Source organism: Dysidea avara, chromosome 9 (assembly GCF_963678975.1).
Source record: "Dysidea avara chromosome 9, odDysAvar1.4, whole genome shotgun sequence".
Taxonomy (NCBI): Eukaryota; Metazoa; Porifera; class Demospongiae; order Dictyoceratida; family Dysideidae; genus Dysidea; species Dysidea avara.
In genome coordinates, this window is record NC_089280.1 from 15,112,504 (window position 1) to 15,126,027 (window position 13,524).

The 13,524-nt window shown below is 39.6% G+C and overlaps 1 protein-coding gene across 1 annotated transcript; it reads right to left on the minus strand.

The window, feature by feature from the left end:
* Positions 1–243: 243 nt before the first annotated feature.
* LOC136265765 (vesicle-associated membrane protein 3-like) lies at positions 244–13,523 on the minus strand. The gene is made up of 7 exons (XM_066060678.1): positions 13,390–13,523; positions 4,891–4,943; positions 1,605–1,673; positions 682–782; positions 545–624; positions 447–498; positions 244–381 (listed from the first exon to the last, which is right to left on the minus strand). The coding sequence occupies exons 1-7, from the start codon at positions 13,429–13,431 to the stop codon at positions 341–343; spliced, it is 438 nt and encodes a 145-aa protein (XP_065916750.1). The 5' UTR covers positions 13,432–13,523; the 3' UTR covers positions 244–340.
* Between the last annotated feature and the right edge of the window lies 1 nt (position 13,524).

The following is a 13,524-nucleotide window of genomic DNA, read 5'->3' on the forward strand; positions in this document are numbered from 1 at the left end:
TGTGTCTGTAATCTTGTAGCAGACAGTGGAATTATTGATGCTATTATTCAATTGTGGCAGCATTCTTAGGTGCAGCTATATACAGAAGGTGCGGCATTTAATCAAGCAAATATAGTATAAGCAATACAGTACAACAAATTTATAAATTTCAGTTATAGCGAAGTGAATATTCTGTTTACAGTACAACAATTTCATGAAATAGTTTCAAGTAACAAGTGAAACTGTCAAAACGTTTGTGAGTCGCCATTTGCAAAGCTTTTATTTGTTTTGTGAGATCAACAATGGTACATTCATAGCTTAATTTACAATATTACAATAATGAATAAACAATTTAATTACATTAGTCACTGTGGTGTTTGATGTAGCGAAAAGCCAATGGAGCTAAAATCAGAAGAAACAACAAGAACAATGAAACACAGTTTATGTCATATTATCATGCAACTTACTGATGATTATAATCATTACTGCTACAATGACTATGCATAGTATCAGCTTTAGCTACAAAAAGTTGCTACACTAAACTATTCACTACACCAGAGTATACCTTGCAATTTTGCCACCACATTTTCTTTTGTAGTCTTGTGGAGTGAAACTTAAACTGAGTAGCACTGTCTGCAAGATCTTCTACATGTAGAGAAGCATTAATAATATTTGCAACACATTTGTGGCTTAGGTTCTTACCTGATTTGCTTTCTAGCTCTGATAACTTTTCTCCACGATCTAACACCTTACCAATGTTATCCTTCATTACATCAATCACTTCAGTTACCTGGTTCTGTACCCTAGACCACACATAATATATGTATGATTACAAATAGTTTGAGATTTGTTATCTGGGAACACTACCTACGATTACCAGTGTTCAGCAGATCCTTAATTGAAAACATATACTTAACAAATTCTATGAATGATGCAATACAGCTCTTGTTGGATTTCCAGTAACACAGGGGTGGATCCAGGAGCTGGCAAGGGGAGGGGCACAAACAGTAGGTGGCTGGGGGAGAATACTGTATGGCCTAATTATTTCAAGGGGGGGGGGAGGATTTTTGCGGTTTTGGGGTTTATCAGTGAAAATTTTAGCCTAGACCTCCATATAGTCTAATACATTTTGAGAGTGCTTGCAAATCCGTGAAATTTTTATTTTAGCAACATTGCTCAACCTTGAAATATTTGCCCTCAAAATATTCAGGCTATATGGTAGGTTCTCTTGTTAATTGCTGAAAAACCAAATGATCACCTCTTATAGTATGATTTTTGCCAGTTTGACCCTTGAGTTGGCTGTGGAGCCTAAAAGCTGTTTAAAAGGCTATGAGTGTCTCAAATCACAAACACCCGCAAAGTATAATTATTTTAGAGGCGCTTAGTATGGCAAAAGTGCTTGACAATGATTTGACTTTGGTTTCAGGTGAGTTTGCAATAAATAGGCATCTTTTTCATGAGATTTTCGCCTGACATACTGTAGGTTTAGCATTTCAAATTTTTAATCAAAAGAAATAGCTATATTGCGTGGCTATAGCTACTCCACAAAGGGAGGGGGGCATTGCCCCAAATGCCCTATCCTGGATCCGCCATTGTAACACACATCACTAATAATATCGCTAAACCTTTTCATAGGAGTATCTGCATCTTCATATGTCCTTGTAGAGTATTGCGGCTTCCGGACATGACGTGGTCTAGAAGTAATCAATAGAATTGAGTTATACAGGTACACTGTACATGTCATAGGGCACAGTAATGTTGGAGCCCATGCAACATGATCTAGATATAGATGAGAACCACACTTGACCTACATAGACAAAAAGTGACCCAGGTCATGATTGCAGAGTACAGGTCATAAGAGCCCATCTCACTTTTACCAAGACTCCATAATAGAGTAGAACTGCTTCTATGATGATGACTCAAAAGAACTATTATGCCATCGTGGGGATCACATGAATGTTTCTTATGCCTTGGATTTTGAAGGTCACGAACAACTTGGCTGTTTGTTAAAAGAATTAATTGTCCCTGTATCACTTTTACTTGCTTTCCACTACTGTAAGCACTCTCCATAGTAATTAGTCTTTGTTTGTCATGGAAGTTGTGCAACAAGTAGAGTATACCATTGAAGTGTGCGTGTGTGCATATACATGATTGACCCCGTTAAATGTAGGGACAGTAATTTATGGCAAGAGGAGTGTGCATGTGCATCCTGCTGTTGGAAGCACAAGAATTCCAGGTGTTGAGTAGGGGCTTTTCTTCCTGTTTCACAAGGCCTATTGTAGGGACAGAAATTTATGGCAAGAGGTGTGTGCATGTGCATCCTGCTGTATCTACACTTGGAAGCACAAGAATTCCAGGTGTTGAGTAGGGACTTCTTCATGTTTCACACTATTGCCTTGAATATATTGGCCCACAAGAGCCTCCAGCATTGCTTGGACTGGTGGAGAATCAGGATATCATCTAGGCTACTAGAGATGCGGCGATTATGCCGGCATAATTTCGGGAATAATAGGCATGTGTGGGAATCAGGGAATTATGCTAGCATTTTGAGGTGATTATAAAGCTTTAACAGTAGGAAATTAAAATCTGCAGATTGATACTCTAATAGAGCAGTCAAAAACTCTAATAGAACAGTCACTGAATATCATTGTTAAGGCAGTCACATTGAAATAAAATACTCTAATACAGCAACCATGTAGCTAAAGAATTGAAGACTATTTGAAGCTTAAACATCAATAAAAAAGGTGTGATACAGCAATAAACTGGTATTATTGACCAATTATGGTGGCAGGGAATAATGGGCATTTCTCAAAAGCATAATAGGTGATTTTTTGAGCACTGCTCAAAAGCATAATGCTCAATATTTGGAGCATAATAGCCTCATGCCTAATCTAGACATAATATCAGTCTGATAAATGGGAGGCACTTGAACTGGTAAGTGCTCCCTTGTCATATGAAATTATATGAACTGGCGGTAGTTAGAGGGTGATTGTTACAGGTACCTAAAGATATGCACCCTTCTTCGAATCCCCATCCTTCTTTTTAATAGTTAGACTGGCTTCCTCTATTGTCCCATTGCTCAATAATTCTGCTATCTCCTCTGCCACCTGTGATTGAGGAAGGCCTGACTATTATGGCTGAAGCCCATGCAAAGGTGTCTCTAACTAGAAGGATTGTGTTAATTTTAAAACATTTGATTGATGCATTCTGTATGTTCTCCAACAGCACCCCTAAAACAAATTATGCGAAACTCGTTTTATTGAAGAGGTTTATACATCGATCTCAGTTTAATTTGGTAAAGTATCATTGTTCTGATTATATAGAATATGTACGTGACAATTCTGGAGAACTTCTACACATCAAACAGCAACTTATTAATTTCATCCCAATCACTAAGCGCTTTTGTGTTTTACAAAACAAAGTACATCACCTTGAAGCTTACATGAAGCATCATCCGAATATCTAATCAACCCCATCATTTTTCAAATTTGTATTGCGACTATTGACGGTTACGTGAAATACCAAATAAAACAGCAATTAAGGGCAATATATTTATGTGGCATTTAGAGAGCGTCCAACCTCCTCTGGTTCTTCAACTAACTAGTCGTTTTAGGCTGGCCTTAATGCACTAACTTTTCAGTGGTACAGGCCACCCCTGTGGCTCCAAGGTTGACTTTGCAATGGTTCAAGTCACCCCAAGGTTGTAAGAAGCTCTTAGCAGCTGAGTTATTAAATGTTTTTGAGTCAACATGTCTTGCGTTGTGATCCTCTTTGAAGTTTGAACAAACTTTCTCTGTGCTGACTCACCTGAGCATAGGCTAGATTCCTATGTCTCTTGGCACGCCTGGTGGCTGGAAAGACTGGCAGATTAGAACCCATACTAATGGACTCACTCTTGAACACCTTTAGTTCTTTATGAAAGAGTTCATATTAACTTGCAACTGAGCAAGAGCCTTCGCTGTATTGTCTTCTCCTGCACTGCTCATGATGATGCAAGACAAATGTAGCCAAAAGTTTGCTGTTACAGCCAAGTAAAACCCGAGCAAGTATATATATGTGTGTGTGTGTGTGTGTGTGTGTGTGCGTGTGTGTGTGTGTGTGTGTGTGTGTGTGTGTGTGTGTGTGTGTGTGTGTGTGTGTGTGTGTGTGTGTGTGTGCGTGTGTCTGTCTGCGGAGTATTTATTTGGACTACGATGCCCTATAATCATGTGAACTTCAAAAAGGCTGTTGTACTGCATCTAGTAATTATGTTCATTACATGTTAAAATGGAAATGGAGATTTCCAAAATTTAATCTGTACTGTTAGATAATACATGTACCCCCTTGGATACTTCTGATGTACTAAGTGTGCTCTGTTAGAGAATACATACTGTACTTTTATGGTGTATTTTAAATAAAGAAAGTCCCACTGTACATGTACTAGCATTTTAAGACCTTGATTATACAAATTACAGAAATGACTGTTCTATTAGTGAACAATTGTATGTTCTATTAGAGTAGTTTAATGGAATTTAGTGCTACAGCCATTTTTTACAGTTATGGTATTCATATTGGGAAAAATTTTCTATCAGCCTAATCCTAAATGACATCATGGATTGCAAATGGATGCTCTATTCGGGGATTCTAATATATCCGAGTGTGAAGTTTAACAAGATTCGATTGGCTATTCAATTCTGGAAGATATCAACCTAAATAACAGATATGGTAGGTTATAAGGGTATAAAATTCTATTGTCTAATGCTGGGTTACAATTTTCAGTTGGTTTGACTATTGTTGTAATAACAATAACTGGTAGTTTTGCTTGAAAATAATAATAATGGTCATAGAAAACATGTAAAACCGACCATGGCATATGGTTTCTTGGTCAGCAAAAGTACAAAACAAATGCAAAAGACTTTACTGGTTACTTACTCTGTGGTGGGTCCATTGCCATCACTCTCACCATCTGATCCAAGCAATAAAACCTACACCACAACCACATTTAAAATACAGTAAAGTACATGTCATCCTTAAATGCATCATTCAAATTTCTGCTATAACAGAGATGAAACTATACTACCGTATTACCACAGCTGTTAATGTTTACTTTGGAGAACTAGGGCAGCATCAAACACTACTAGTTCCTAAACAAGGAAGTAGTGACATACTTACAGTATGATGCTGGGAGTCATATTCAGTAGTAAAAATAGATTGCTAAGATACTGGTAAATTAATTGTCTACAACATTATTTTGGCATTGGGTACTTCATGACTGAAAGTCTGTGGGAAGTAGATGTGGCTGCTATCATATTTGAGGGTGGCAATAATATACCCCTGACACTATACTATATATCAAAGTACTTACATATACTCTCTTATTGGGGTGTATCCATTCACTGGACTGGACTACTGGACTCAAACTTTTTTTGTTTTCTTGCCTTTATAGCTAGACTTTACCACAGAAGTACTTTAGAAATCACACCATTCTAAAACTTGCACACAAGACATATAAAACTTGCACATTATTCAGAAAATAAAATCACTAAAACCTCAGTGTATAATTTGCCTAGCAATGATAGTCCAGTCCAGTAGTCCAGTCCAGTAGTCCAGTCCAGTGAACGGATACACCCCTCTCATTGTGCAAAAGAAACAAATTATAGGGTCTCAGGTTCTACTGTTACGGATACTCACAAATATAGTGTTCGGAGACTTTATAATGTATCACAGTGACAACAAAACATAATAGAAATGCACATAGTAGTTACTATAATTTAGGAGACAATGCCGTACATGTAATACTACACACCAGTTTATTGACTATGTAAGTATAAGGAGTGTGTGAAGGGTTATATACAATCACTGGACTGGATTAGTGGACTGGACTACTGGACTCAACTTTTGGGCAACTGGTTGTAAGTATGCTTTTCTCATGTACCCTGTAGTTAGACCGCTTCCCGCACATAAAGAAACCCACACACACACATGTAAAAGAAAGGTGTGATGCCAACTTGTTCAACATTGCACAGCTGCAGCTATGTATCAACTATGGAAAGCACATCACCTAATTTAGCTGACTTGATGACTGTCAAAGAAACCCAGTAACAGATTTCGGTAATTGTAATTATATTTGTATTTAGAATTCAGTTATTGTATTTAGCATTATTACGTTATATTACGTACTGGTCACGCGCAGTGTTTGCATTGGTTGTAAATGAGTTGTATTCTTCATTGCTTAGTTGTAGTTATATTATCTCCTTTGGGTGTGCTTGAATTGCGTTCCTCAAATACTGAATTGCGTTCCTCGATACTATCACAACATTTTCTGGTGCTGTGACCAGGATAGATTCGTTTTGCCTTACAGCTACTTAAAGCTAATTACACCGTGGAGCTACGTCTACTTTTCTAACCAGTCATGCAGAAGCTGTAGTACCGTGGCATTGTGAATTTAATGGTACCCCATAAGGCAAGTGAGTCTATTTGAAGAGCTTCGTTTTTGTGCGATTATTTTCTTTAGAGTAATTAAACGGCTAACGGATGGAGAGTTTACAATGTTACCAATCATCTCACAAGGCACACCGCTCACACTTGACAAGAGCTTATTCAAAGGTGAAGGATATAATGGAGTCAGAAGAGGCACAAAACGAGTCTCAACTGGCTACGCTCAATACAGCCCTTGAGAAACTTCAACGAAAGAAGCAAGTCTTGCAAGACCTCGACAGAAAAATTTCCGAGGCAATTCAGGACCCAGAAGAGCTAGAGGGCGATGTCTTAGAAGCAGAGGAGATTCAAGACAGCATCCTGGAGATAGTGGACGAATTTACACAATTTCTTTCACAGCAAGCTAAGCTTTCAGCAGCCCCACCTCGTTCCACACAAACTGAGCCGACGGTTTCTTCAAACCTCAGTGCAACTGCACAACCCTTTCAGCCACGAAGCATGGAACAAACGGGTTCACTTGAAGACAGTCAGGTGCCCCACCCTTCCCAGAGTCAATCTGCGGACAGTTTACTATTGGAACAGAGTTCAAGCAGCCATGGTGGGTTGAATGCAAGCCAAAGTGCAAGTCGCCTCCCAACTTTTACTGGCATGGCAGACCTTCTGGGACTCTTTTCGTGCAGCTGTTGATTCAAACCCTACATTGTCTGGAGTGCAGAAGTTTAATTATTTAAAGACCCAGCAAGCCACATCAGAGGCTTGTCATCTCTTGGGAAAACTAAAGAAACATATGGAGACCTATTAATACCTATAATTCTAAGGAGGATGCCAGTGGAAATTAGACAAAATTTAGCAAGAGAACACAGGCATGCAGAATGGAAAATCGATGAGCTTAGCCATATTAAAAGAAATACGTGTTCTTGAACAGGGTCTGTTCACACCAGTCCCCTCTTTCCCAGATACTCAACCACCACCAATGACAGCTGCTTCTTTCTTCACTGGTACACAGGATGGATATCATAAAGGTGGACGTTTCAAAGGTGGTTATACTAAAGGAAACAAAGGTACCACAGTTAAGAAATCTGTGTATACAGCTAAGAAATCAATGTGTACATACTGTAAGGGTGCACACACAGCTAATAATTGTGATGCTGTCAAGGATTATGATAGGTGCTTGGAAATAGTTAAAAGAAAAAGGCTATGTTTCAATTGTCTGGCACATCATAGGGTGTCTGAATGTGAATCCAGACAAGGCTGCAAGTTGTGTGGACAGAGACACCACACCAGCCTCTGTCGTACTAGCTTAAGAAATAAAGATAATACAAGTTACCCAAATGGACACAAAAAAAGACATTGGTACCATTGCAAACTCTACGTCTGAGACTAAGCACTCACTATTGAGTACCACTGATTCACACACAAGCAAATGTTTATTGAAGACAGCTATAGCCACAGTTAGCATAAATGATCATTGTGCAAAAGCAAATATCCTGTTCGATGAAGGTGCCCAGAGATCCTTTATCTCTCAAGGGCTAGCCATTAAGGTTGTGTCCCAATCACGAAGAGAACATCTATATTTCATCATTTGGGGCAGAATCTGTAGCCAATAAACAATTAAGTGTAGCAGTTGTAAATGTGGAGACATTAACTGGAGAAAGGATTCCTGCATCAGGGCTCATTGTCCCAAACACATCGACACCTCTACACAACTCATCTCATGCTTGTATCACAAGGGTTCCCCACCTGCAAGGTCTAATGTTGGCACATCCAATCACAGGAGATGAGCATTTTGAAATATCATTATTAATCGATGCCGATCACTATTGGAACTTTGTTGGGAATCATATTGTTGAGGTGATGGCCTGACAGCTATGCAATCCAAGCTTGGTTATCTCCTTTCGGGACCCCTTCCTGTTTGTCAAACACCACTATGTGATGGCAATGTATTACAAGTTTAACAGCAGGTTAACTGGCAGGTCAACAGCACTAGACATCCATCCCTGCTAACACAGCACATTCCCTTATGAGGTGTCCATCTGGTTACTATGGCAGCATTCAATATTGCACATTCCTTAATGCAGAGAGGACAGCTTGGTTGGGAAGGTAAACAAGTTATAGGCGGGGTTTGGACCCCAGAGAAGGTGTCGGGTTGCTAAGGTAAACACATTCCTAGACAGGATATAAAGCATCTCTCACTCCATTATGTTACTTGGCAAGTGCAAGAAGTTCAAAAGTTCGTGTCTCTCCCATATCCCACCTCCCTCTAAAGACTCCCTTAGCTCTAGGGACAGGTCACTCCCTTAGGCCAGCTAAGGTGACATGGGAAGTCATTGCGTCTTAGTTTTTTTTTCCATTACAGCATCTGACTGGTATCCCTGTTTATGGTTTCTGTGGTATCACGTGACCTGTCAAGAGGTATAACATCAATGCAGACTATAAGCAAAGTCATGTGATTAAACAGGTCTCCAACCCTATGGCAATAACACCAAAACTTCCCATATACCCATCATACTTACAACTGTTATGGAGACCGATAACCAGTTAATCCATGTTAGCATTCAAGGTAGGGAAGATGAATGAGTTTCTGGAGTATAGAAACAACTGGCATTGAAGGCCATGTGAACCCTAGAGCTGATTTTACAGCCAAGTTTCAGGAGTCATGTATAACACGAGAAAGGGATGGGGGATACACAGTAAAATTTCGCTGGAAACAGGACCATGCTCCTTTTCCCACTAATTATGCCAATAGTGAAAGAAGGACCAGATCACTGGCACATAGGCTCAAACAAACACCAGAATTGTTAGAAATGTATGGGAGCATCAAAGCTGAACAAGACAAACGAGGATTTGTTGAGAAGGTACCTCCTACTTATGTTAGTGGAAATGTTTGTTATATTCCTCATCATGCAGTTCATAAGGCTTCTTCAACAACTCCTATACAGTAAGGATTGTTCATGTCGCCAGTCTGAGTGTCACCCAAGTTTAAATGATTGTTTAACGGTTGGACCACCACAACAGAATGACATTTGTGCAATTATGTTACGCTTCCATTGTCATGCGATTGGTCTGTCAACTGACATCGAAAGGTATTTCTACATGTGAGACTGGACGAAGTTGACAGAGATTATACCACGTTTTATGGTTGTCAAACCCAAGCAATTCAGAAAGTGACTTCCAGTCATATCGTTTCAAATCAGTTTTATTTGGGTCAGCAAGTTCTCCATTTATGTTGAATGCAACATTGCATCATCATCTTGATGGTTTTAAATCAACAGTAACTTCAGATATGAAGAGCAACTTGTATGTTGACAACATCATTTCAGGAGTTTCAGAGGAAGTACTAGCCACTAATTATTACAAAGAGGCCAGGTCAATTATGAAGCAAGCTAACTTTAACCTGAGAGCTTGGGCCTCCAACAGTTTACAAGTTCAAGCCTTAGCCATTAAGGATAATGTCACTGATAAGGACACAACTGGTAACATACTGGGATTACGATGGAATACTTCAACTGACACTATTACCTTTGCTCCAGATGATGGATCAATCATCACAGAGTGAGAAGGGCTGCAACAGTCATCAAGACTACAGTGTGTATATGACCTTCTTGGATTTCTTGCTCCTGTAACAGTACAGGCCAAAATTTTGCTACAAGAACTCTGGCAGCTGAAGATCAAATGGGATGAGCCACTGAGTGATTCTTACAGTATGAGATGGCAAGATCTTGCTCGAGACATAGAAGAGTCCATCAAGATAGCATTACCGCGACAATACTTTACTGCAACCACCAAGCCAGTATTACATGTCTTTGCTGATGCAAGCATTAAGGCCTATGGAGCTGTAGCTTATCTTTGTGATGCTGAAAATTCTTCATTCATGATGGCAAGAACACGTGTAGCACCACTGAAAACCCAAACTCTTCCAAGATTGGAACTCATGGCAGCTACCATAGCTAAAAGATTAGCCAAATTTATCCAGTCATCACTGACTGTACCTTATGAATGTTTATCAGTACAGTTGTGGAGTGATAGCCAAATTGTTCTCCATTGGTTGAATAGTCAAAAGAAGTTGAAACCATTTGTTGCAAGTCGTGTACAAGAAATTACAGAAGAATTCCCTGCTACTACCTGGAGATATGTTCCCACTGCTGATAATCCTGCTGATTTGCTTACCAGGGGCATCAGTGCAGGTTCACTTGCTACTTCAACAGTTTGGAGACATGGTCCCCTTTGGCTGATTAATCACTCCTAATGGCCAGTTTGGAACAGTACTGAAGTGCTACACTTACACGTATCAGACACAGAAGGTGAACTGCTAGAAGCTGATACAGAACTCAGAGGTGTACAACCACAAACTGGGTTGCACTGTATCATTGACATTTCTGCATACAATAGTTTGTATAAGTTGCTTGGAGTCACAGCATATGTGTTGCACTTTGTCTCCAATGCGAAGCCTTTATCGGCAAGAAGGTCAGGTCCATTATCACCCCAGGAGCTGAATAAGTCCAAGTTAGCATGGATAGGTACTGTTAACAGCAGAGTTTTAGCAAGGAGATTGTCAACCTTACTTCAAAATCAGCTAACTGTCTGCCTTTGGTTCGTCAGCTACGCTTGTTTCTAGACAACAGTCACTTCATTTGCTGTGGTGGCAGGATACACAATGCTCCAGTTACTGAGCTAATGAAGTTTCTGTACCTACTATTTCAACACCATCCATTTACTACACTCATAATTCAAGATACCCATGTCAAACAATACCATGTTGGAATAAACAGCACTATCTCTGCAGACATATTGGATACCTGCAGCAAGACAATCCACTAAGAAGGTTATTAGACAATGCGTCATCTGCAGAAAACATTCAGGAGCGCCTTATAAGGCACCAGATCCTCCACCATTACCACTATCAAGGGTGCAGGAATCTCCCCCCTTTACAACTACTGGAGTTGATTTCACTGGAGCTCTGTATGTGAAGGGCAATGGAAGGGAGAATAAGGTGTATATTTGCCTCTTCATCTGTGCTGTGACAAGGGCTGTACACCTTGAAGTAGTGGTGGATTTGACAGAGGCCAGTTTTCTCCAGGCATTCAGGAGATTTGTTAGTTGCAAATCTCTACCTTGTACAATGATATCCGATAATGCCTCAACATATCAATCTGCAGCAGAAGAACTTAAGAAACTGTTTAGATCTATATCTCTCAAGGAGGCCTTACAAAGGCAAGGTGTACTTTGGCAGTTTATTCCCAAACGTGCGCCTTGGTATGGAGGCTTTTGGGAACGCCTTATTTGTCTTACGAAAGCTGCAATCAAGAAGGTTTTGGGATGGGAATTTATCAGCCTCCCCACTCTGCAGACTATGGCAGTAGAGATAAAGGCTCATCTTAACAATTGGCCTCTGACTTATGTATCATCAGAGATTGACGATCTTACTCCAGTACATCTTCTCTATGGAAGACTAATCATCACATTACCACATGCACCAGTGGAGGAAGGAGAAGTAGATGATCCTAATTACGAGGATTCCTCTCAATCTGAGCTAACAAGGAGAGCTACGATACAAGCCTTGCTCTTACAGAATTTCTGGACTCAATGGACTCAAGTACACAATGAAGGACCCAGAGATAGTGCTTACTGTATAATCCGTTGTGAAGTTGTTCGCCGATATTCACCATTTGCAGTACCTAAACCATTGTAACATCAATAGAGAATAATGTGGTACAAAGGTTGTAAGGATTGCTGGATTATTTATTAACCTCCTGTTCTCGGCTAAAGATAGCCGTTCTTCCGTAAAAGGAGAACACTAAGCAAGTACTAAATAGAAGAAAAAAGAAAGTAAAATTAGAAAGATTAAGATTACCATAAGATTACTTTCTTCGCACTAAGGAAGCACTAAATAGAAGAAAATGAATGTTTTTGCAGTTTACTACATGATTTATGCCAACACCTATATAATCTCACGGCGCCCAACCCTAAAAAGAGGGTCTGGTGAAACTGTGTACAAAAAGTTTGGCGCAGCTGGAATGTTGGGAGCTCCAATCAGATCGCTCTATTTCAAATTGATTATGTAATGCGTACATTTCAAAAGATTTGCAGCTTATGATTAATTACATCCGGTTACTTTGCTGCTTAAAATCGTTGAGAAAATGGCCGTACAATTCCGTTGGGTTTGTTATAATGTTGAATAAGGCCCCTATTCGGTGATTATCAGTTTCTCATCCAGCCTTTCTAATTATTATGATGCGGGCGTGAGGGTATTACCATTATGCCATTATTTTATAATATTAACACACTAATGTACAGACCTTGTCCAAATTGTCTTTCTTTCTTACTACAAACATTCCTTCATCAGCTGATTCTACTTTTCGTGATTGCCAACTGTTTTTCGACAGTCAACTGAAAGCCTGCTTTGATGAAGTGGATAGAGCACGATTGCAACTGGTACTGCAGCAATTTGCTAAGGAAAACAACAGTTCTCCTGGCGATATATAGTGCATTGTAGCGTTGATCAACAAAAAAATTTATAAGTTTGGTATCACGTGTTCTTCTGAGCATGCAGAGTAAATAATGGCTTTCCATGCGGTAGCTTAAGAAGGATGCGGGCGGTGGATGAGAAACTAATAATCACCAAATAGGGGCCTAAATAAAGTAGCGCCATTAGTCTGGTGATGCTGTAAGCGGATCTGGTTGAATGGATGCTGTGACGTAAACAGTGCACTTACGTAACACATAAACGTCATCCAATAAACATTCCAGAACTGAAACTTTTTGTACAGAGTTTCATCAGACCCTCTTTTAGGGTCGGGCACCGCGAGACTAACACCTATATTACATAACACACACTCTTTTCTATTGTCTTAATAAGTCTGTTCATTGGTGACCACATACGACCATAGATACAGCATACTTTCCTATACTTAGTATACTATGGTACGACTGCACTGGTCATGACAAAAAAATTGTCAATATTGAACCATAAATACTAAAATTTAATATCCTCACTCTGTCTTCTTGGTCTGTACTACGTTTAAACTTGGGTGGCATCGTCTCGTATCCGCCAAGGAAGTTGAGCAGCGAAGACAGAAATTTCCTAGCAAAAGTCCCACAATCACAAATTTTATTACTTTAATAATGCAT